The 25,215-nt window shown below is 52.6% G+C and overlaps 1 protein-coding gene across 1 annotated transcript; it reads right to left on the bottom strand.

The window, feature by feature from the left end:
- Positions 1 to 1,743: 1,743 nt before the first annotated feature.
- Positions 1,744 to 19,625, bottom strand: IGF2 (insulin like growth factor 2). The gene is made up of 4 exons (XM_058026318.1): positions 19,309 to 19,625; positions 11,456 to 11,618; positions 4,573 to 4,739; positions 1,744 to 4,124 (listed from the first exon to the last, which is right to left on the bottom strand). The coding sequence occupies exons 1-4, from the start codon at positions 19,411 to 19,413 to the stop codon at positions 3,882 to 3,884; spliced, it is 678 nt and encodes a 225-aa protein (XP_057882301.1). The 5' UTR covers positions 19,414 to 19,625; the 3' UTR covers positions 1,744 to 3,881.
- Positions 19,626 to 25,215: the final 5,590 nt, after the last annotated feature.

Consider the following 25,215-nt stretch of genomic DNA (forward strand, 5'->3'; position numbering starts at 1 on the left):
GCAGTGGGTGGAGGTCTCTGGGCCAGCTGGGATGTGGAGATGCATTAAAGCTCAGACATGCCAGTAGTGCCTCCCCGGTGACCACTGCCCCTCACTGCTGCAGCCATGCTCCTGCAATCCAGCACTAAGCACTCAGAGCTGTGCCTGCACAGAGAGGCATCATTACCAAAACCAGCCCATCCATCTGAGAAAACATGGCAGGCTTGGGTTTGCTCTCAAGCCTGCTGTCTGAGATTCCCAGGCTAAGCCTATGACTTACCTGCCACTTTGCAGGCAGCAGAGTTCACCTGAGACAAAGCAAAGGTCTGGTTTCATCCAGACTCTCACCCTCTGGCCAGGACAATGCTCAGAGGCAGTTTCTGCCTCTCCTTGCAAGTAAAGGCAGTCCTTGACAAGCCAAAAGGCAAGATGGCATATTTTGAGGTCTCTTGATATCCAAAGAAATTAGCTGTTCTGGTGTGGCCCCATGGTGACTCCTGATAGGATAAGGCAAAGCAGAGGGTTGATGAAGAGCCATTCTTGGAAACATCACCATCACCCTTATGGTGCTTCCAGCTTTGTTGCTTTCCATCCTGGGGAATGCAGCAAGATATTTGGGTGATGATTTTCTTGCTTTTTAATCAGCTCTAAACACCCCCCATGACAGTGGCTTACGCAACAAAGAGCAGAGAAGCACCAAAGTTCCCAAAAGCAAAAATTCCATCCGTTATAACCAGAAGCCACAATGAAATCAGTCCTCACTCTTCATAGGGACACATTTGAATGTGAACGAAACCTGCACTGGGGTCTTGGAACATAGTCAGAAAGCAGACACATCCTTTCTCCACCTGCAGTAAAGTACCTGGCCAGAGGAAGCCCTACATCTGTACAAAACCCTCCCTTACCAACCACAAAAATCCCAAAAGGGAAAAACCGTGTGACATTTTTGTTGTTTATTGCAAATTTTTAAAAGAAACCGTGAGCACTGTTTTACCCACAATTTTTCTGCTACCAAATTGGAACTGCAATGTTCTACCTTCTATTTGCTGTGGTGCATGATGGTTGTATGAGATAAAAATCAGATCTTTGGGATACCTAAAATTGTAAAGAGAAGCTGTATCTACCTCGAGAACCAGAGAAGCTCCATCTACCAGGAAACCTCACCTAGACACTTTTCTTTGCTCTTTTTTGCCATCTTCACTTCCCATCCAGCTTTCAGGTCACTGGAACAACCCAAACTGGTAAAAGCTAAGCAAAGCCCAACAGCTGCTGGAAAACAACCCCAGACCTCACCAGGAATCACTGGGCAGATGACTGGGGGATTCAGGTGGCATCTGCCACAAGGCTGAAGTTCCATGTTGTGGAACAACCATGTTAAGGGTACCACACACTCTCTTGCAATTTTGAGCTCCAAAAGAGGAACTGCAGTGCACTCTGCTCCTCCACAGGGAGTGGCTCTTGGCATGGCCTTCTTCCCACCCAACTCTCACCCCAGGAGCAAAAATAAATGAAAAGTAAAAGAAAAAGTCAGGCTTCGTATTCTGGATGGATATTTATTTGCTTAACAGGTTTTCTTTTTTTTTTTTTTAATTTTTTCTTTTTTGGTACAAAGCATCCAGGAAAGCTTTTACTTCTCTTTTTAAAAAATAAAAACTAAGTTTTTTTTAAAAAAAGACACATGAAAAGGAAAAAAAAAAGTCAATTATTTGCAATTTCTCTGTTTTTATTCTGCCTTCCCACCCCACCCACTTCCCTTTCCCCCTCCCTAATTTGGACTGATTTTCATTCTTTTCCATATATATTTAATAAAATAAATAAAGGATTTTCTTTGTCGTGTATTGCAGTGCCATTTTTTTAAACAAAGGCTTCATGGCTCAACATTGCAAGGTAATAACACACAAAAGGATTATACATTAAAATCCTCCCCCTCTCAAGACTCCCCTAGCCCTCCCCTCCAAACCACGAAATAGAATACAATTCAAGTAGTCTTTTTTTTTTTTATGTTTTAAATGTATGGATATATAAGACAAAGCAAGTACAGAACTGGTTAACAGAGTGTCCCAATTTTATTAGCAAATGAGAGTATATTAGGGAGATGTAATTGATTCCCCCCCCTTTTACGGTTTCTAGACAGATAATATATATTATTTTAAACCCAACCTATTTTACAGCCCTCTGCCCACCTCTCCAACCCATCTGCTGACCGAGTCCCGAGGCAGGGCCTGGCCTTTCCCCATCCCGTGCAGCAGCCCCAGCCCTGCAGCCACCCCGGCACAGGTGCTGCCCTTCCTCCTGCCAGCCCCGCAGGGCAGCGAGGGGAGGAGGGCAGGGATGCCAGGCTCCGGCCAGAAGGACACAAAGGGCAAGAGAAGGAAAAGGAGACGGCAGGGCGTGGGACTGCTCCTTCGGCAGCGGCTCGGTGTGAGGGCTGCCCGCCCGCCCGCTGGACCATCGGCACTGCAGCAAGGACAGGGAAGAGCGACATTCCCCTTGGCTCGGGAAGCTCCAGGGGCTCCGGGGGGTCTCCGTGGCCAGGGGGTCCGTGCAGAAGCAGGGCCTTGAGTTCTAACTGGCAACACCTTCACCGTTCAAAATAGTTTGTCTCCAGAACAGTTCCCTTTTAGTCTAAGTTGCGGTGGTTGTGTTGTTTTTGTTTCTTTTAAACAAAAAAAAAACGGATGCGTGTCGATGTATTCTGTGTGTGCGTGCATCTGTGTACATGAGTAACAGCCAACTAGCTCATATGGTCATGACCAAGCTATATTTCAGAAGAGAAAAGAAACACATTTATCACACTTTTCCTAAAACGAAAAGCTAAAATTTCAAGTTCAGTATTCGCTATCTTGTCCTTCCCTCCCCACCCTCCCTTGCTATTTCTGGGTTTTTTCCCTTCCAACTTACTTTAGCACCATAACACATTTTAAACATTACAATCCCTCTTCAGATACTACACAAAATGTCCCATAAAAATAGTGCTTTTTTGCCAAAAAAGTTATATAATATATTATATATATAAATCAACTAAATCCGTGGCAAATGTGCAATGCAGACGCCTCCTCCATTTAAAGTGAGCATCAGCTCACTTTTTTTCTTTTTTTCTTCTTTCCCCTTTCCTTTTCCTTCTCTCTTTCTTGCTTTCTCTCTCCTCTTCCTCTCTTTCTCCCGACATCGGTGATTTCAAAAAAGGTGCAAGTCGATTTGGAATCTTGTAATGAAGCACACACACAAAAACGCAGATGGGGGCTCCTCGGAACTTCTTCTCAGGTACGTTTTTCTTTTAAAGGTGCAAAAGAAAGTTATAAAAATAAGAAAAACCAAAAGAAAAAAAAAACAACAAAAAAAAGAAGAAAAAAAGTGGGGTGGGAATGAGGCAAAAAAATCTTTATCCCTCAATGTTTCTCCCCGTTCTACTGTTTTTTTCACTTTATTGTCAAGAAAGACACGGAATGGACGCTTCTCGAGAAAAAAAAGATTTAAAAAAAGGATTTAACTTCATATCCTTTTTTTCCTCTTGCTCTTTCTTTTGTCTTCTGGCATTGGCACCGGGGATGTCACGCAGCACCCAGCAGCAAAAAAGTTCAAGTGCCAAACTGTCCCTTCGCAAGTACAGGTTTGGAAATACTGGGGGCGCGGGGAAACGAAACAGGTGTGGGAAACGAAAGAACCCTCCCCCCCACCCCAAAAGGGAGATGCCGTGGGAGCGGTGCTGCTCGCCACCGCCGCCGCCGCCATCCCCTCCTTGCTGTGTCAGTTGTTTGGTTGGGGCCGGAGCGGCGTGAGGGTGCCCCGCCGCCCCGCTCCTCGGCTCAGCGGCCCTGGGGACGGAGGGGCTCGGGGGTCGGGAATCGCCAGTCCTCCCGCCCTCCCCCAGGAGATCAAAAATCGAGATGGCCGGTCAGGGTTCATTTCTGGGGGCCAGCCGTTTCCGGGGAGGCTCGCGCCGCTGGGGGCCTCTGGCTGGGCAGGGAGATGAGGGGACGGTGCAGCGCCTTGGCTTCCTCGGCCGCTTGCAGCCCCTCCGCCTGCCACCGGTACCGGCGAGCCCGCAGGATGTTGGGCGCGTCCCGCTGCCGCCGCTGGGAGCTCTTCTTCTGCCACACGTCGTACTTGGAGTACTTGCCGTGCGAGGGCTTCTGGAAGCTCTCCTGCAAGGACAGGGACAGCAGTATTAGCCTCCACTCGAGCCTGCCCGCTCTCCAGATGGGGATTCCCTTCTTGGACCTCCATCCCTCCCATGGAAATATTGCCTCATCCCTGGAAACAGTCACAGAAAGGTTGGACGGGGCTCAGAGCAACCTGATCCAGTAGATGCTTATTGCAGGACGGTTGCACTAGATGACCTTTAAAGGTCACTTCCAATCCAAACCATGCTATGCCTCTGTGACCCAGCCCACCTCTGGCTCCCCACCTTACTAAGAGCTGACTTTTGGCAGGCCATTTGGCATGACTTGCCAATGGTGGCTGTCTCTCAAAAGTTCCGCAGAAACACAAGACCCTGCAGCTGGGGTTTGTTCTCTCCACCCACGGCCTTCCCGTCGTTTCTCTCTCTGTTTATTTCAGAGGAGGGCCACCATCCCTGTGCAGCCTCCTCACCTTGCTGAGTGCTGGCAGGCCCGCCAGGGAGGTGGCAGAGAGGTCACGCTCTGACTTGACGGATTTGGCGCAGTACGTTTCCAGCAGAGCCAGGTCGCAGCTCCGAAAGCAGCACTCCTCCACGATGCCCCTGTTGATCCGCCGGTTATTTCGTCCTACCGGCCTACCTGCAACAGCAGAGACCCTGGCATTAGCCACTAACCTGGGCTGGACTCCCTGTCCAATTCCTTGTAGGCAGCCCTCCACCACCAGCCACCAGAGACTCCCCATCCTTCAGACACAGCAGCGCTTCTCCCAGACCAGAGCCCGCAAACCAGCCAAGTGTCGCGTTAACATTTCCCAGACAAAGGCTACTGATGCCAACATGTGCCTCCAGCAGCACTTTAAATGATGGGGGTTTATCTCTCTCCTCTATCTCTGGCACGGGTGGCCTTCTTGGGCCCAGCTGAGGGGAGGAAGCTCAAGCCCAGCCTGACCGCCAGCGCTGTGCCGATTACTGCGACCGTCTCCGATGTTGATCCTGGCAAGCGAATTTTATTAGAAAGAAGCAGCACAGCGTTGCAGCTGCCAACCTCCCTCTGCCAGATCAACACTCAGGCAGGTGAAGTGAAGCAAGGCAGCTAAATTTTACCAGATGGGACAGCTCTGAGACAGCTGCAGAAAGAATACAGGCTCCCACACCCGCCAAGAATAGCTATTAAACTTAATCTTTTAATAAGGGTTCCTCTCCCATTTCTGCCTGCAGAAGGATGCAAAGGCCCATGTCTGGTGCAGCAATGACCAAGTGCATTTCATATCACTGCTTAATGATGGCCAAACTGCTCCAGAGGAAAAGCTTGCATCAGTTTTACCATGTTTCCTCCCCCTCTCAAAATAAAAGAGACAGGTAAAGTTGAATTTCTGATGCAAAGCAAATTTGCTTGGGAATTCTGCCTTCCAGAATGTAAACTGGCCCAAAACAAAAGGATTTTCTCCATGCTTTTGCACGTAGCATGCTATGCTCTTGTGTTGTTGTGGGGTTTGCAGCCAGGCTGCTGCACACTGCCACAAGCACCTCCTCCCAGGTGCTCTGAGGGAGGGAAACAGAGGCCAGCAACAGTGGGGTCTGCAAACAGGATCTGGTACCACATCCCAGCCAGGAGATTTTTGGCACAGGGAAAACCGAGAGCGAGTGGTGTATAGCACAATGCCTAGCACTGCCTACTATGGCATGCCGAGCCCTCACCTCCCAGCTGGCCTGCAGGAGCACACACCACTGCCCAAACCAGCCCTGTGCATGACGCATGATCCACACCCCTGCACTCCTGATGGAGCAGGCACTCAAGTCTCAGGCCTTGGTTAAGACCTAAGCCTAGCTTACATGGAGCTGACCGCTTTCCCTGGAGGGTATCCCACCCTGGATGCCCACCCAAAGTGCCTCGGGACAAAGGCTGTAAAGCACAGTTCTCTATGCATCCAGTGCAGCCCCACATGTGAGAAGCAGCCCCACATTGAGAAGCAGCCCCAGATGTGCAGTGTAACTGTGCATGTGGGATGCACTTCTGTGCATTCAATGCAGCCCCACATGTGCAATGCAGACATGCATATTCAACACAGTCCTCCATGCACAACGGAGCCCTCTGTGCACAATGCTGGCATGCAAAACACCACGAAAATACCTCACTGCTGCCCCTGTAACAGCCTGGCAGCAGGGCACCTGCTCTCTGTTAAAATCAATCATGTTCCCATAGGCCAGGAGCCCTCTGGTCCACGCTGGTGTATTTCCAGCATGCTCAGAGGTTGCACAAACAAATTCAGCATCAGTGTGCTGGTTGATGACCCACACCATGAGACCTGCCTCTGGGAGTCACTTCAAATGCTTTCTTGTCCACATTCGTCCTCCTTGTGCCACCACCTTCCTTTTCTTTTTCTCTAGAACTTCAGGCATGACCTTTAACCAGCCCCACAGGGAGATGAGAAGGCTGGTTCCCCCTTGGCAAAGGTTCATTGAAGAGATCACTGTTAGGAGTTTAATTTTCTCTCTTGTGGTCAATAAACACTGGATTGGGCCCTCCCCTGAAAGGTAGGGCAGATGTGTTGGGTGCCCACAGCTCAAGTGATGCCAGAGCAGGCAGCCTGGGTGGTGATGGCCAAAGGAGACAGGGACAGGAGCCAGCTTAGGACCAGCTGCATGTATTCTTCTCTGTGCATGCAATGCCCAGTGAGATCTGTGGGAGAGGTGCACTCCAGCAACACCCCACACTGCACATGGCCCCTGCTTAGGTCCTATCAATCCCAGTGCCCAATTCAATCCATGGCAGGCTGCTGAAGCATTAAGCTGCTCCACAAAAGCATCCTGATATGGGCAGAAGGAGAGTTCAGAAGGGAAAGAGAAAAAATTAAAGTCACCCCCTCTCGCTAGCACATTCCCTAAGGGCTACATTCACACTCCCGCTGAACAGAAGGCTGCACAAGTGATGACACACATGCTTTGAGGAGAAGTTGAGGTTTTCAAAGGTTACATATCTCCTCTCAAAAACAGAAGTTTCCCACTTGCAGTTATGTGTTTGTTTGGAAAGAAGAGGGGAGGAGAAAAACAATGCAGAAAACGGGATTACATTCACCGCTGTGCCTTCAAGGACAATTTCTGGCGTCAGTACGCACGGGCAGATCACCTCAGCGTGTGTTTGCAAATGCCAGCTGTGCCACCACCAGAGTGAGCTCCCAGCAGGGACCACCACAGTGACACGGCTTCTTCCTCCCTGACTGCCGCCCCTGCCTGCCTGTCAGGTACACGTGTGGCCCCCAGCCCCAGTGTGCTGCCCTTTCTCTCCTGCAAAAAGCTGCTCAAGCCGTTCCCCTTGCCGGCACCACTGCCAGCTCCACCGTGACTCTCCGATGGGGCACGTTTCCATTACATAATTGTCCGTACGGACCTTGCCAAATGCCACTACAATCCTCCGGGGCAGAGTTACTTTAGGAAAAAAAATAAGCAAACATAACAAACAGGGATTTAGTCTCAGAAAGTACCTGGAGACAACAGGACATTGCTGGCTACCAGCAATATTGCTGCTGACCTGGATTGGGAAGAGTGTTTGTTCTGTAACACAGTTTACACAGGGACTAAAGATTGAATTTCCTGGCTTTTGCCCATGGGTGGCATCTCTCTGTACCGCCACTGCCTAACCCAGGGAGGGTTTTGCCACTCCATCCCTTGCCTGCAGAGGAGAACTGCGTGGGCAGCAGGCTGCGGCATCGCTGGGGCACGCGAGCCACTTCCCAGCACAGCAACGACCTCCTCCTCCTGAGGAAACGCGCTTCCTCTCGGCCTTCAATGAATAGCCAGGCTCCCTTTCTCCCAAAACTGTGCTTCACCAAAACCTTCTATGGCGCTGCTGAGGGCACAAGCCCTGAGATGCAAAGTCCTGTGAAGCAAAGCCTGGCAGTGTGAAGCCCTCCAGCTGCCTGGGGTTATTCCTGCCTAGGTACAGGCTCTCCTGACAGGGCATCCCAGAAGTGGCACAAAGCCAAACCCTTTCCTGGGAAAACCCAGAGGCCATGTACCTGCAGCTCAGCGATGCCTCTGTGCCAGAGGAGGCACAGTGCCCACTGCCATGGGGGACAGGAGGGTCCCTCCCTAGCATGAGCACCCCACTGCTCCAGGCTCCCCACCCTCACCAAGCAGATGCTGCGGGGAGGGGTGCACGGTGCTGGTGCCACCCTGGCTGGGTCCCCTCTCCTCTGGTCAATCAGGCGGTCAGCCGAGTGGAAGGGGACTTTGGGTGTAAACAGTCCCCGTGCCCCTGTCGCAGGAATGTTGGGAGCAACAAGGGGGCCTTTGTGCAGCACCAGGCCCCGTCCCAGTGCCCCCGGCCTGGCCCTCCCCCACCCCGGCACCGCACTTTCCCCCCTGCTTTTTCCTAGTATTATTCGGAGGAGCGGCGGGTGCGCAAGAATGTGCCCCGTCAGCACAAGCGGCTGCAAAGAGCTAAATTCTTATCAGCTGTTGGAAAGGAGGAAACAGGAGCTGTTGTTTACAGAGAAGTCGGCCGCCTTTCCCGCTGCAGCCCCTTCTCCCTCCCTGCCAGAGCTGCATGACAGCAACTTCAGGGCTGAGGCTTCCTCTCGACCAGCCTTGCTTTTCACTCTGGGCTGGACTGAGCATCCCTCCGTGGGCTGTGCCGCTGTCCCTGGGGGGCTGCTGGGGAGCAGGGGTACCAACCCTGCCACAGTGCCATGGCAGGAAGCCACCACCTTGACAGCAGCTGCGGCCAAGCCAGAAGACTTAAAAGTCACAGAGAGGAAGCATCACCAGGGCAGAGCAAAGCGTGCTCATATTCAGCTCTAGCTTGCCCATGCATGCCTGGGGTAGATACAGAGCTGGCATCACCATTTCCACCATGTCCCAAGGCTAGGTAACCTTAGTGCTGCTGGCCCTGCCCCTGTTAGTGCAGCTCTTCTGCAGCCCCAGCTCTTGGAGGCAGCTTCAGCATTCTCAGCCCCAAGCACCTGCCAGCTGTGGTGCCTCCCAGGACACCATCTGTGCCTGCATCCCCCTTGCACTGATGCAAAATCACTGCATCTCACAGCCAGCTTCCCTAGCAAAGTGCTCTCTTGCAAGAATGCAGAGCATCACAAGTTCTTAAATAATTGCTTCAGCAAAAAAAGCAATAATGGATTTTCATACCATTTTTTGTTTTTTCAATACTACCAGCCTGTCCAGTAAGCAAGCCCTCAGGTATGCACAGGATAAGGCTCCCCAAGTCATTTATTTCTTGTGTGAACAGCTGCTTTAGCACAGGCTGCTCATCAGGTCACACATCCCAAGCTGTGAGGTGCCCGATACAAACCCAGGCTCAGTTTTAAGATGTAAACCCATGATGGTGCAACACAACTGTGCCCTACTGCATATACATGGTGACAACAGTGTAGCCATGTGGGTTTAGGAGTGAAGATGAACGTAGTCAGAAATAATCACTTAGAGAGGGAAAAATTACTTAATAGGGATGTCCAAAACATTCATCAAGTAGAGGCACTGCCCAAATGTCTTCAGCCTTGCATGACACAAGCTGCTCAGATCCTGAAAGGGTTAAAATATTGGACTATTTCACCCCCAGTACCTGGGCTCACCAGAAATATTCAAAAAGGTAAAGACAGGAGTGGACAAAAAGAAATAAAGTAAGAACTCCCTTGCAAGCACCCGACTGGCCACTTGGCACCAAGAGACTTGTCTGCCTTCAAAAGTGTTTTTATTTTGGCCTGGGCAGCTGGGTTATTTGAGGTGAAAGGAGGTCAGTTTGACCTTAAAACAAAAGCCCCATTCCCTTTCATCCCCAGAGAGAAGGAGGAGGGAAGAGAAAGCAGGGAGGGAGACAGATGCTCCTCTACATATAGAGGGAGAGGAAGAGCTGTGAGAGCAGGAGAGGCACTTGCCTCCTTGCCATGTCGGTAAAAGAAGGGGAGATGAAGAGAGGAAGGGCAGCTGCCATGCAAACCCTCGCTGCCGGGCTCCATCACAGTGAGAAAGTGTACCCAGAGCACCCCAAAAGCACCACCTGCCCACAGTACCCAGGGAGCCATGAGAAGATCCCACTGCACAGCCGGGATGGGGAAGGGGGATTGCCCCCAGAGGGCTCAAAGCCACTTGTAGCCTGACCATCCTCCCAAAACTGAAGCTGAAGCCCTTCCCAACCTGAACACTGCTGCGGCTGGGTGTGGGATCCCTGTGCCTCTCTCTATGCAACATCAGCAGGCAGCAGGAGACAAGTCTAGTAAAGCATCCCGGTTGGGAAGGGACATCCAGGTTGGAAAAGGACGTCCAAAGTCATTCCCTAACTTTGCAGCACCCCATTGTTCCCTGCACAATCAGACTGGAACAAGAGGGAGGCTGGTGCTCAAATCTACTCTTCCAAAAAAAAACACTCTGTTTACTTGAGAGTGACTTTTTAATTCCTTTTCCCAAGGCAGAGACAAGACTGCCAAAAGCACCATGTGCAGCTGGTATCTCCATTCTCTTCCCCTCCATTTGGCTTTGCATCTTTCCTGTAGTCAGTCACCCTGTGGCTCAGTCCTCAGTGGGGAGCAAGACAGAGTCTTCCCACTCCCAAGCAGAGCAGGGCACCGAAACACCAAAACAAGGTTATTACACTCAAGACACCTTTGCCCATAGATTACTGAGCATCCATTGTCACTGGTTTACTCTTCATCCTCCCTGTTTACCAGCTAATCCATTGTACTGCCAATGGCCCAAAGACCCAAAGCATCCCGATGGAAAGCCCACTGCAGTCAGCTGGTCTGAAGCCATCTGCACACTGTACACAGCAGCACTGCTGCATTTTTTTTAATTAGCTGCCCTGCAGAGGGGTAAGACATCACTCTTCAGCAGCAATGTCACCAGTGGTACCTGGGAGGTCACAAAGCTTTGTCACAAAGTTTTGGGACCAGCCAAGAAGCTGCTGCTGTACCCAAGCAAAGCCTACCTGGGAAGGGAGAGTGCTCAGCTTCCTGTCTGCTGTCAGGATGCAATGCTTAGGCAGCAAAGTTTCAAAATAAACCTGGGCCCAAGCTCAGCAAGGCATTGGCTGCAGACACCCTCGTTATTGTAATGACTGCCCTTATCACTGGTGAACCAGCCACATATGGTTCTCCAGAGACACTCGACTGTCCCAAGCATCATATGCCGGACCCAGCTTCCCCATGGTACCAGACAGCCCCCAAAAGCAATGCCAAGTGGATGCCTGTCACCCCAACCGTGTCCATTTTCTTGCTCCTCTCCTGGCCTGCTGCCATATACAAGGAAATCCCGAAAAGCATCAGGCTGGAAACCCCTCCTTTCCCTCCCAGCCCAGCTCTGCTGAGCCAAGGTGCGGGCTGGGGGCAGCCTGCTGTAGTGCCCAGCACTTACTGAAGTAGAAGCCCCTGTCCCCGCAGACGAACTGCAGTGTGTCCACCAGCTCCCCGCCGCACAGGGTTTCCGCCGTGCCGTAGGCGGCCGCCGAGTCCAGCGCGTAGGCCAGGAAGGCCAGGAGCAGCAGCAGCATCCGCCTGGCCGCGCACATCCTCGGCACCTGGGGACAGAGGCACAGCGTTAGCACCGCGGGACAGACCCCCCCTGCCACCTCCCCTGCCCGCAGCACACTGAGGGGATGCCCAGCCGTGCCGGGATGCCCAGCCGTGCCGGGATGCCCAGCTGTGCCGGGATGCCCAGCTGTGCCGGGATGCCCAGCCATGCCGGGATGCCCAGCTGTGCCGGGATGCCCAGCTGTGCCGGGATGCCCAGCCGTGCCGGGATGCCCAGCCGTGCCAGGATGCTGCTGCTGCTGCAGCTGCAGGGAAGGAGCAGCAGCGCTGCGACAGCCCTGGCTGGGGTGAGGCCAGCTCCCTGCGCTCGGCCGCCGGGCAGCAGCGCCGGGCAGACAAGGTTTGCATTGAGGCGGGTTTTCCATTGGAAAATCCCACTTCAGCCTACCTCTAAAAGGCTTTTAGTTCCCCTGCTCTTTCAACAGTGTGATTTTTTTTTTTTATTTTTTCCCCCCTTTTAAAAGGGAATTTATTCAAATTATTATTAGTAGGTGTTGTTTTTTCCTCTTCTGATGACAGGTTTTCGCGCCCCGTCTGAAAACACATCCATGCAAAGTGAAATCAAGTGAAGCCTCAACCTGTCCTACAGCTGCTTTTGAGGAAAGCTGGAAAGAAGAGCTTTTGTCCCAGGCATGTGAGAGAGATGAGGCTCAAGCAATCAAGAGGCTGATTGCACAAGCTGTGTTTGCTGACAAGAGTTGGGACTGAGAAGACATCCCTCAGGAATAGTGTGGTCCCACAGGAAACACACCTGAGGCCTCACTAGGGAGGGTAAAGGCAGTGTCAGACAGTGCAGAGCATTAAAAAGGAAACTCCCTGGATATTGGCTAACTAGCCCAAAGACTCAGCTCCAGCAAACAGCTTTATATCCGTGTCAGTCTCTGCAGGTGTAAAGCAAGGGTGCTATCGCCCCATGAATGGCTCAAGGAATTATAGTCCCTCAGTAATGAGCCTCACAGTACCCATACAGCCAAACAACGCTGGGTTTTGACCAGACAGGTAAGCTCAAAATGAAGAGATGCATGTCAAAATAGCAGACAGTGGGTGGCAACCCTAATCTCAAGCAGAGCATCCTCTCTCCTTGCTAATATTCAACCAAGACACTAGGTCTCACATCCAGCTTTCATCACCATAGCATCTGAGCAGCTCGAGAATAATATCAGTTAATGAATATTACCTTACCCCCCCGGGATGCTCGGAGATGGAGCCGAAGCCCAGGATAGATTAAATGACTCGCCCAAGGTCACAGGGGAAGTCTGCAACGCAGCCAGGAAATTAGCCCAGGTCCCCCGAGGCCCCGCTACGGTCCTGCCAGCAATAAAGACACCCTTGCTCCCAAATTTTTAGTAGAATTTTTAGTAGCACGTAGCTCAAATTGTCACTGCTAGAAATGCATCATGCTTACAAGTCATGAGCTCTGCTGAGCAGCAGGAGGACAGGGATCAGCAGCAGGAAAAGCTAAAACAGAGGTTTCAAGGTCTGGGTGGGCTGTGGGGGACATTCCTCCTGCTTGAGTTTTGATGGCCATAGTATTGCTCAGCCTGTGCTGGCAGAGATCAGCAAGACTGGCAGAAGCCCTCCAAAGCTCTGGATGAGAGAGGCAGCAGCCCTGGGAACAAAGTGGTCTCAAATCAGCGAGTGATGGGATCAGGACCAGTTTTTCCAGTAGCAATGGTCCCTTCAGCACACTGCAGGGACTTTGTTCTGTACTACAGCAGAAGCAGAGGGATGGCACCAGGCTCTGACACCAGGCTGCTAAGCTGTAGTGTTTTACCACCAGCACCTTTTCACCTTGTTGGTTTTTTTTATCAAGTGGCCACAGTTGTTTATTGGGCCTCTCCAACATAACACAGCATCACTTTCACTGCTGAAGTCATGCCCCTGGTGCTGCAGCATCAGGAGCCAGATCTCCAGCTGACAACAGACCAACCACACTGTTCCTGTCCCTTTTTCAGCACTTTTTTTTACTTGCAGATCCCAATTGCTGGTGTCCCCAGGCCTCAGGTAGGTGCCAGTGCTCATTGTTGGGGTGACAGATTTGCCACCAGCCAGTGTTGCCATCAAAGGTACTCATATGGGATTTCAGGACACCCACATGATGCCATGTCCCCAGTTGGGCTCATGGTGGCTGTGGGCACTGTGGCTAATGAGCAGGCTGCATGTTGGCTCCCTAGGCCAGAAACAGACCTGACACGAAGGGGTTGATTGGTGGCACAGGTGACAAACACCATTTTTCCTCCACATTCAGTCTAAAGAAAAGGGTGAGATGTTCTGAAGCAAGGGGAGAGCAAGATTTTGTCAGCAGGTGATATTTGATGCTGAGGAGACCTGATACCTTCTGTGGAAAAACACTTGTGCTCCTCAGAAAATACCTGCTCCTGCACAAGCTGCACTGCAAGCCCCTGGCAGCCTTCCCTGCCTCCGCTGCAAGCTCCTTCCAGGTGCCCACACACCCCATAACTCCAGCCAGGAAATGCCCCTGAAGCAGCAGGAACAGTGAGAACCCCAGTGCTGTCATCCAGAGCACAGCTAACATGGAGGTGTAATGTGGAAATGCATCCACCTTTGCCCAGCCACCAGCCACCAGCCCTTCCCTCTGCTGTCACCTTGGCATCTCCCTGCTCCTTCCAGTAGCTGTGTAATGAGAAACGAGGCAGTAAAGCAAAGAGCATCTTTATTTACTACCCAGTGCTGCAGTTTCCCTCCACCTTGGTGGAGCTGCAACCCAACTCAACCCTGCAAACCCTTCCCTCTGCCTTTGGCCCTACTGACTCTGCAAATAAAAAGCCCCCAGACTTCACACAAAGGCTACAGAGGCTCCCAGGGTTCCATCACTGGCTCAACATCCCCCAGTAGCCTTTCAGCTGATCCTTCCCTCCCTCAAAGCAGGGATAACCAGACCCATGCAAGAAAGCTTGCACCCACCGCTCCATGACTGCCGGAGCAGGCGCTGCTCACCCCAAAAGTGTCATGGCACAGCTGGGTACCTGCAGCCCAGACGTGGCTGGTGCAAGCACCATGCCAGCTGCACGGGTGGCAGGAACTGAATGGCTGCTCAGCATGATGAGTCTAAGCCCTGTGAATACCTCCAAGGCTTCATTCTCCACTGCAAACATGAGACAGCACAGCTTTTGGTTTCTGGTCCCAAGCATTAGGACAGGCATGGTCTCCTCAGCTGTTGAACAGGAGCAAATTCACACCAATGGTTGGAAGAACCTTCATATTTTATTAGAAAGCCTCTCTTAAATGAAATGAAACAAGAATAAGGCAGTAGAAGGGAAGTGGGTCACTTCCCTAAAGGACAAGGTCCTGTCTCTGCTAGAAGAGAGGCTACAGCTACCACTGTCCCATTCTTGCCAGAGCAGGTTCAACCAGCCTTGCTGACTGCCATTGCTCCTCATGTGCCCAGGCAGAGCTCACAGGCTTTAGGATGAAGTGGGATAGTAGCATGAGACATGCCAGATGCCCAACAACCTGAGCACCAAATTCCTCCTGAGGAGGGCTTGGAGCCCACAGTGTGCAAGAGGGCGATGCAAGAGCAATCTCTTGGTTGCACAGGTGACCTGGACCATCCTGGGAATCACACCTGAAGCTCCTCTGAGTAACTCACATCTGAAGCAGGATGATCAGTGCAGAACATGCTCAGACAGGTATCAGCACACACTGCTGGCCTCTCCCTCCCTGGAGAGGGTCTGCTTTGCTCTCCATCCCTCATGCCCCTCTCATGCCTTTCCCATCATCCCCAGCACTGCATACAAAACCAGTTTGCCACTGGAACCAGTCCAGCTGCAGGCTGCCATTTGCAGGATGTTCCTACCTTGGAGCTCCCATGTATTCCTGCCTTGTGGCACTGCACCCCTGGCCAGGGACCCCCAGACACCTCTTGGCAGCCCCCAGGCAGCAGAGAGGGTTCTGTCTCAGTGGCTGTGATGTGCTGGGAGTGAGCCCCAGGGCAGGTCTGCACTGGAGTCACCCTCCCACCCGAGACTGCTAAAGGATTTTGTCAGGATCTGCTGCTGAATCAGCTGGATCGAAGTTTCTGTCCAGCTGCTGGGGAGTTGGGGGCCAAGAGGCCACAATGTGCTAAAAGGCCCAGTTGCCAAGTCTCAGAGTACAGCTCAGGCATCCCTTGCATCCAGGCTTGTGCTGAGCAAACCAAACCACGATGCCTCTTGGGCAACAAATATCTCCCCAAAAACAGAGACAAAACCTCCTGTCTGACCTAATTCCTTCTTCAGTCTGGCCTTCATTGCAATTTAATATGAACAGAACAACGTAGGAGGGAATTGACAGATGGCCCAGTCTGTAAAATTTGGATTTGGACAGCAAATAGAAAAAACAAAAAAATCTTGCTTCTTTGTGGAGCAGTGCAGCATTTAAAAGGGAGCATGGCAAAAGAAAAGTCATCAGCCCAAACCCAGTGGCACATGCCAGAGGGGAAAACCCCAGTTTACACATCCCAGCATCCCTCACACTCCACCCCTTCAAAAAAAAAATAAAAAATAAAAAAAATAAAAAGGGCAGACTGATGTTTTGCTACTCTGATGATTGCCTGTGAGAGATGCTGAACATCTGCCTCTCTGCATTACTCCTCTCCATGGCCAGCCCCAGGAGAGTGGGGAGCTGAGCTGAGCCGGTTCTGAGCGTGGCATTCCCAAAGGAGCAGGATGTGGGCATGTGCCAACCACTCAAGGGCCAAGAGAATGCCACCCCTGCCCATGGGGCAGCCCAACCTGGCACAGGGCACTGGGCCATGATGCCCCAAGGTGCCGAGGAGCAAAGGCATAGTGGAAGCCAGCGTGAGAGGCAGGTGCCTTGGCGGCTGAAACCACCCAGGAGCTGCATCTTGGGCAGAGGCACGGGGATGAGGTGCCCAGCAATACCTGAAGGCAGAGGAATCACCTCATGCTGCGCCACAGAAGAGCCTCTCTCTTCATCTGAAACAGAAAGGAGACTTCCAACCACTCACAGCGTGGAAGAAGCAAGCTTCAAAACACAAAACTTTTGACCACTGAGTTGTCAGGCAAATTAAAACCACTCAGGAGGACCAGGGGTTTTGCTGTTTAGCTCAGGCTTGAAAAAAATAAAATACCTTCTGATTCTTGGCACCTGGCTTGCATGACATTCATATGGCTGAGGCTGGCAATACTGCTGCTATTTTTAGCCCTCACTTTTTTGTCTTCACTGCTCGTCCCCATCAGCAGCCCACCCCACCCCACACCAGAGGGGGTCACCTTTCTGCCTTCCATCCCGTGAGCCTGGAGAGGCACCTGCCTCCTCTGCCTGTGGGGCAGGGAAGTGCTGCCCGCACCCCATGCCTATACGAGCTGCAGGAGAACTACTGTGCCTGTGGAAAAATCAAGCTGAAAAAGGTGAATGGGGTATTCAGTACCATTTACTCACCCCACTGGGGAGTAAGAGAGTATTGCATAAATTTTGGTATGCAGCCCAGAAATATTTGATTTATTGTATTAAAAAAAAAAAAAAAAGGAAATGCAATCTTGCTTAACTCTTCTAAAGACAGCTGGCAGGACCCAGTGAAGGGATTTAAGTCTGTTTTAGTAGCCTCACTTAACTCCTTTCTTTATTGTTCCTCTCTCCTTTCTGCATTCCCTTCCAAAACCTGGAGTATATCAGGGAAAGTTAACAGCAAGTTAAGTTGTTAAATCAGGAACTGCGGTGACTGGAGTCTACTGGCAAATGATATTCCCACAACACGTTGAACTTGCTTTATGTCTTGGCAGAGCAGCTTTAACCCCTTCAGAGCCGGGCTGTAGCGCCACGGCAGACTTCCTCCCCTGGTGCCCCCCACCTCTCGTGACCCCTCTCCCAAGCATGCCGAGGGAGTCCGATATCGCTTTCCCTGCTAAGACACTCATCAGCTTTTAAAAGCAAAGACAATCCAAAGAAGGATCGGAGAGGTCAGCCCCAGGACACGAGCTGGGAGAGGGTGGGCCACTTACAGTGCTCGTATGCACTGCTGGAAACACACCAACTCCTTGGTCCCTCTAAAAATAAGACCTCACCTGCTGTGTTTGCTTTATTTAAAAAAAGAAAAGTGCAGAAATGCTTTTCTCTGGTGCTCCGTGAGACGAGCTGGGCTCGTGCTGAAGCCTATAGGAATCGAGGGGAAGACACACACTGACAACTCTGGGTTGACTGGTCAGAGCAGCAGCTCTCCAGCCAGGCTGAAAAAAAGATCACCTGTCAGAAAGAGCGCTGGGACACACACGCAGACACATTTTGGCTCTCAAATTTCATGCAGCGGTGGGAGGGGACCTGCGGTGTCAAATCTTTTATCCCTTAATGAATTTTCACAGGAGCTGGGATAGCCCCTTTGAAAGGCTGAGTGAACTTGTGTGGGTGTCAACAACACGGAGCAAGATTTACAGCTGTGACCCATTCACCCCCACCAAAATTGTCAAGTTGGGTCCAAAACAGCACAGTGGAAGTCAAATCAGAAGTGTCAGTCATTTTTATACCTCCAGATGTCCTTAGCACAAAGTCATCCTTAACAAAACCCCTCGACCCAGGCTCCTCAACTCCACTCTAAATCAAGGCAAGAGGAGGAATAAAAATCGCAACACGTTGAACCCTGCAAAGTAAAAGGGAAAAAAAAAAACCGCCTCCCACATACACACACAATCTGACAATAAACAAACCCAAAGAAAAACATGCCTCAGTCTCCCAGGCACATCCCAGCATTTGAAAGAAAACTACAAATTTTGTACAGGGAGCCTGGGTTGAAAGCAGAGGCTCTCCCGAGGTGTCTTGTTTAAAACCACCCACACAAACCTTGTTTTCACACTTGATTGCTCCACACCACCCTAGCGAGACCTGGCGTATCAGCAACCCTGCTGAAGTACCCTTGGCTGGAGGGGAGGCAGCCACATCTGCCGGTACAGTTACGCTAAATCCGAGTTCCCTCATGTGCCCCAATTCCCTACTGCTCAACAGAGTGCTAAAACCTTTCCAAGTTGCGCTCTTAAAACAATTACTGTAGGGAAAAGCAACTGGGAAGGAAAAAGAAGAAAAAAAAATTAAAAAATCACAGAAAGTCGAAGGCTGCACGCCAACCATTAACTCTCACTCAATTTTGGCTTCGCTTTCTTGTTTTTCCTCGCTGTATTTTTATCCCTCCCGAGACCAAACACACCGCAGTGTTTTGCAGAAGAGAGTTTAATCATCTCTCCGCTCTCCGGAGCCGGAGCCCCGGCGCTGCCCTCCCCGCGCGTCTCCCGCAGCCGCAGCCGCCCGGCGCGGAGGGAGCTCGGCGGGCAGCGGGGGCCGCGCTGCGCTCGCTGCCGCTGCTGCGTGACCTCGCATAGCCCCGGCCCGGCCCCCGCGCGGCCCCCGCCGCTCCCTCCGCCCCACGCGGGACCGCGCCGGCAGCACCGCGGCGGGCAGCACCGCGGGCGGGAGGGAGCCCGGGATACCCCGCGCACCCACCGCAGCGGGGCCGCCCGCGCCTGGCCCGGCGCTCGGGGTCCCTCTAGTGACACGCGTGGGGACGGCGCGGCTCTGCCCGGCGCGGCTCTGCCCGGCGCGGTCGGGATGGCTCAGCGGTGCCCGGGCGGCACGGCACGGCACGGCGCGGCTCGGCGCGGGTCTGCCCGGCGCGGCGCGGGCGATCCCGCCGTGCCCTGCCCGCGGAGGGCGGCGCGGAGCGGCGCTTACCTTGGCACTGCCGCTGCTGCTCTCAACTTCTGGCGGCGGCGGCGGGCCGGGGAGGAAGGCGGGCTGCCGGCAGCGCTCATCCGTGTGTGCCCCGGCGCTTGACATGCTGCTCTCCTGCCCTGGCAGCGATCGCGGCTTTGGCTTGCCTTCCCCGCGCCCTGGCACGTTCTCCTCGCCTTGCCTTTTTGGTATGTCAAGTCCCTGCTGGATTTTGTCTGAAGGATGTTATTTTGTTACGATCAGGTATTCTGTTATTCTAGAGAAAGCGCTCGCTCGCTCTTTTCCTCTCCTTTTTCTTTTTCCTTTTTTTTTTTTCCTGGGTTGTTTTTCGCCCTTTTTTTTTTTTTTTTTTTTTTTTCTTCCCTTCTCTTTCTCTCCTGCTTTGGCTGCCCCTTAGGTGGCTCTCACTTTTGTGTTTACTGAGTGCGTCCCTTTGGTCGGGGCGAAGGGGCCGGCTGCCTCGCTGCCCGCTGCTACCGGCTGCTGCCCCACGAGCGAGCAGACAAGCAGGGCGCTCCGGCTTTTATACCTTTTATACCCCCCCCAATGGGCATGCTCTCCCGGCGAGCACCAGCCCGGCCACGCAGCCAATAATGTTGCAGAGCGGTCTAACCCCCTCTCTTCCCTCCCTCCCTTCCTTTCTTCCCTCCTTCTCCCTCGTAACCCTCCGGAGTCCAGCTCGGGAGGGAAGAGGGGACAGAAAGTTTTTGCCGCACGGTTTCTTTGCGTGCCGCTACCCGGGATGGGAGCTTTACCCCTCCTGCCGGTCTCGGGTGCCAGGGGGGCTCCGCGCATCCGCGGCCGCCCCGCAGGTGAGGGGAAGAGCTGTGGATCCGCGCCCCGAGCCCCTGCCCGAAATACCGGGGGGCAGCCCTTGAGCGCCTCTCGCTGCGAGGCGGCGAGCCCCGAGTGCCGGCGGGGTGGGAGAGGGGAGATGGCCCGGCCCGTCCTCTCTCGGGTGCCCCCCTAGGTGCACACGGGCACAGGTGTCGGCGCGGCCGCCCAAGGGCTCGGAGGAGCTCCCCGGCAATGGCTCGGGCATTTGCCGCCGTGCCTGCCCCGCTGCGGGCAGCGAGCCCCGCGGCCACCCCTGCGTGTCCCTGCGGGCACCGTGGGCGCTGCCCCCCGCGCCCGGACCCTGCGCCTCGCAGAGCGCCTTCCCCCGCGCTCCCCGCCGGCTGGGTGCCGTGCTTCCCGCCGGCTGCTGCAGGCGAGCCGTGCCGCCTCGGAGCCGCGGGGACTTTTCCCAGGCTGTGCCGAGCGAGTGCAGCGGCGCGGGCAGAACGCGCTCCCGCTGCACGGCGGGCACACCGGGCTGCATCGGCTCCCCAGGGTCTGCCTTCCCAGGGCAAGGAACCCCAACCCCGCTGGCTCTCACAGGCAGCCCCCAGGCCGGCTCCGCTGCCCCGGAGGGTGCCCCTGTGCAGGGACACGCGTATCGGCGGCGCCACAGGCGCGCACCCTCGCTGGAGCGGAGAGGAGCGCGGCTGCCCGAGACCCGAGCGGCAGGTTGGCCCACCTCAGGTAGCGCTAGCCATGGCTAGTGCTGCGAAAGGGCGAGGATGCAGCAGTCCTCACCCCAGCATGTAATAAACATCCCCCCCCCTTTTTTTTTCAAGTTTGTACTTTATTTTCCCCTCCAAAGATCGGAGGTTTGCTTCATCTCTCAGCAGTCGGGATTGCCCTAAACGTGCCCAAGAAAATGTGGGCAGGGTTATACTTTCTCACTAGGCTTTGGGCATCCCTTCCTTTGCTCCCTAGCATCCTTCTATTTGCGGTGCTGTTCTCTGGGATGTGTCCCTGCGCATCCCACCCAGCAGTCCCGGTGTCAGGGCTGTAGGCTGCAACCGAAACATCGGCGCATCTGGGAGGTGCTGAGGAAGCAGTTCCGTGCTCGTCAGACTCAACCACAGGCATCAATTCTCAGCTCCTATACTGATATTTAAACATGTAAAGAAGTGACCTGGCTGTCAACGAGACTGAGCATCTGCCGTGTGCCAGGGCTCCAGATTTCTCCTTACCTTGGGCTTTTGGAGTTTCTCCTAGATGCCCAGGACTTAGTAAATCCGAGCTGTGGGTCCTCGCAAACTGTTCAGCAGAGGTGGTCCTAACAAAGAGCAAGCCACCTTTTCCTCCCCGCAAAAGCAGAACCCATGAAAGGAAAGGACCCAACCTTGGCAGGGGGGTCAGCGGGGCTGTAAGCTACTGTTAATAGCTGAAGGAGCCCTGCTCCCTTCCCCCAGCTCACCACAAGGACCTCCTGAGAGTAGACAAAAGAAAGCTTGGAGGGTTAATCTCCCTGAGAAAAACAAGTGATTTTCCAGTAAACAACTGCAATAGCAAACAATGGGGGTGAAAAATAGCGATCATAAAAAAGTCGGTTTGGAGGAAGAGGCGACCCAGTAAGAGAGGTGTCCTTTGGCTGGGGGAAAAACACGGCAGCAGTTTGATGAAGATTCAGCAGCAGCAGCAGCAGCAGCCACAGCAAAATAAACCCCACAAGTTGCCACTGGATCTACTTGTGTTTGTGCCTTTTGATCTTTTAATTGCTTCTTAGTTATCCTTCAGTGCAAATAAATAGTGCATTGTGTCAAGAAAGAGGAGGGGGGCGGGGAAGGGAAGAAAGAGACACAAAAGAAAGAGCTGTCTCCCAGAAGAGAAAAGGAACAGGTTCTTTCCCCCACCTTTAAAGGAGTGAATATATCTGTATTGGGGGGGAGGAAGGGGATGGGATTAGAAATCAAAGCGAAATTGGAGAGAAGCACATTAAGCCTCGGGCATCCTTACAGTAGGAAGGAAAGAGTGAGGTGGTAAAACCCTCGGGGAGTTTATTCGGTGAGTTATGAGAAGATCCACGAGTGTAATATTGTTAAAGGTCAGCCGAAACCTAATTTAAACTAGGGTTGTGTGACCTCCGCCCTTCATTTAATACAGTCATAAGGAACATTACACTGCAGATAGCTGGAACAATAGCTGCCTCCACCCCAAACTCCAGCCCTTGGCATTGCCTGCGAGGAGGGCCGGCAAGGGGGAGCAGAAGGACCAATAAAGCCAAGGACGCAGCAAACCTGGAGGCAGGGAGGCAGAAAGAGAGGGATAGGAAGGCCTCTAGAACACAGCACTGACACCAAAGGTCTTGCAAAATCCCAGGAAGCATTTTGGTTTGGAAGTGGACGGGGCTGCAGCAAAGCATCACCTGAAAACGTTGAAAATACAGTAAAAATAAACCACTGCCTCTTGGATTTGTCTGCATTTGTCTGACCTCTGGTCATCGGTGCAGCTCAGGAGAGAAATTACAGTTGTGCGTTCCCATTAAATTTTCAAGGAGCAAGGACAGTGTTCACAAAGCAAAGTCAACCAAAGTGAGCTGAAACTCAGTGAAGATAAGACGGAGCTGAAATAAAAGCAATATCTGAAAGGTGCCCTGGACAGATGTTAGGGACTCAGAGGGGATGTCAGGGACTCAGAGGGGACAGCCCTGCTGCAGCAGCAGCTCGGAAGCGCTGGGGCAGACTGCAAAGCCTCCTGGCGGCACTGCCCATCCGAGCTGATCAAAGCCTCTCCTGGGTGGCCACCAACACGTGGCAATGGGCCGGAAAGCTTCCAGGGAAAGGGGGGAAAACCGGAAAGCTTGGGCCAGCCTGGACCTTGCAGACAGGGATGTGTGCATCAGCAAAGGCAGAGGAATGTAAATAACTGCAGAAATGCAGTGGTCCAGGGCCAGGGTGGATGTCAGGGATGCTGCTAGGGAGGTGAGCCAAGCAGACACCTTCAGGGAAGGGAGCATTTGCATGACTTTTCCCTTCCTCTCCCACCTAGAATCCAAAGAGAGGTCACCTAATCCCAGCCCAACCAAGATACCCCATGACTCTCATTTGGTTTATTTCACAACTAGAGCCCAAATGACCAGGTGGGCAGAGCAGGGATTTGCAGTACCTGGTTCAGGCGCTGTTCAGTGCCTGCAGCGCTACAGGGGTACCCCTGTTTGTGTTCTCATGTGTCCCTCTAAATCCTCCTCTGTCGAGAGTGAGGACGGCCAGGAGAAGCCAGACTGCTTTGCTGACATGCCCCACAGGTCTGGGCTGAGATGTCCAAAAGGATGAGCCAAAGGGATGAGCCAAAAGGAAGGTGAGGGTGGGCTGTGGTCACTGAGGACTAGAAGAAGTCTCATCCATAGTGAGAGTGGAGGGGGATTAGCCAGAGTCCTCGATGCAGCTGTTTAAAGGCTGAGGAGAAGCTGTGCTTGGCCCAGGGCATCTCTCAGTGGCTTTAAGAAAGTGATACCTTTGCTGTGTACAAGCCAGGATCCTGACAATAACACTGTGTCCTTGCATTTTGAGATATATTGATCCTGGGCCACACTAAACTGTTGGAACGGGAAAGATTCACTGGCAAAGGGGGGTGTGATATATGGAAGGTCCCTGCAAAAAAACTGAAGTCAAAGAACTAAGAGTGAGAGAAATAATTCACCTGGGGCTCTGGTCAAGAAGGAACAAACAAAATCAGAAGCTGGGCAGGTCTGTTTTAGGACTCCTGGCACCCCTGGGTAGCAAGAGCATTTTGAGGCCACGCTCCCAGCCCAGAGTGTTTCTGCTGCAGGATAATTTTATGGGCAGTAAAAAAGCCAGTTGCCCTTAGGCATCAGCAGGGCACCTTTTTTGGCATGTTCAGAGAGAAAGAGGGACTCTTATATCAACTCCTGCCCAGATCTCCCGATGCCTTGGAGCACTTACTGGACCAAGGTGCTCAGGAGAGGTGTTGGCATTTGCTTCCTGAGAACCTGGAGGTTGCTGAGCAAGGCAAAAATGAAGTTATTCCACCGTAAGTTATTGCACTGTGCCAGAGGAATTTGTGACAGTGGTAAAAGGCACTGTCAGTGAAAACAGGGTAGTGTTTTCACCCCTGTTTATATGGAGGACAAATTGTGCAAATTTTTTTTTTTTGCGGGCTGGACAGACTTGATATTCCTGTAATGTCTTTTAAAATTCAATGTCCCCAGAGAAAAGCTGCAGTGTGAGCAGCCTCACACGGCTCAAGAGGCTGTGGGAAGGAGCATGTGGAGTGGAGAGGTGTCCCTGTGGCCAAGCATGAGGGAGGAATTGAAAAAGCACCAAGGATGTTCAGGGAGTGAGGCTCAGTAGGTGTTGGTTGGGATGCTGTCTGCAGCCTGGCCCAAAAGGAGCAGGACCAGGGGTATCAGGGTCAGATGATCCCAGAAAGGGAGAAAAGTGTCTCCCTTCTCCCTCCCCATCATCTGTGGAACAGCAAATACCTCTTGGTTATCCTTGGTTGCCAAGGAGGACTCCAGCTCAGCTAACAGCTTCCCAAAAGGAATTTCCAAGAAGGAGAGAATAGGGTGAAAAAGGAGAAACGCCTGCCCTCACCTCAGCTTCTTTGCATTGCAGAGGAAACACAGAAGACTCCAAGTTTTGTCTGATTATTTGTGTCAAAAATGTGCAACAAACAGAGTAGCAGAGAAGTAAGATGTGTCTGTGCCTATATTAACAGCTAAGCACACCACCATTTCCTGTTTTCCATTTTTTTTTAAGCATTGCCATCAAAATACCCATTGGAATGTCATGGGGGAGAAGTGGTCCAAGATTGTTTAATGACCAGTAAAAGCTCCTTCAGGTACAATTAGTTCTTCCAAGCACCAGGGGATGAAGCTGGCTCTTTACAGCATTGTACAAATATGGGTCTGTCTACAGAGCAGGCTCAGAGTCAAAACATCCTGCAAGTGAAACATGTTACAGGAGGCAGCAGGAAACCCTTGGGGCCAGGAGCTCTTTGGGGCGAATGAAGATGGTGACCCATCACTGTGTCCCTGCAGGGAGGGCCTGGTGAGAATGCTCTGGGGGGGCAGCTCTGCTGGGAGGCATCCCTGTGGTCCCCAGGGAGGAGCTGAGC

Source organism: Melospiza georgiana, chromosome 6 (genome assembly GCF_028018845.1).
Source record: "Melospiza georgiana isolate bMelGeo1 chromosome 6, bMelGeo1.pri, whole genome shotgun sequence".
NCBI lineage: Eukaryota > Metazoa > Chordata > Aves > Passeriformes > Passerellidae > Melospiza > Melospiza georgiana.

Bases quoted from the DNA above. Each gene is read 5' to 3' on its own strand.
- IGF2 (XM_058026318.1), bottom strand. From the start codon at position 19,413: ATGTCAAGCGCCGGGGCACACACGGATGAGCGCTGCCGGCAGCCCGCC. The intron at 11,619-19,308 runs GTAAGCGCCGCT...CTCTGTCCCCAG, and splicing joins GCAGCAGCGGCAGTGCCAAG to GTGCCGAGGATGTGCGCGGC. The intron at 4,125-4,572 runs GTGAGGAGGCTG...CTGTCCTTGCAG, and splicing joins GCCTGCCAGCACTCAGCAAG to GAGAGCTTCCAGAAGCCCTC.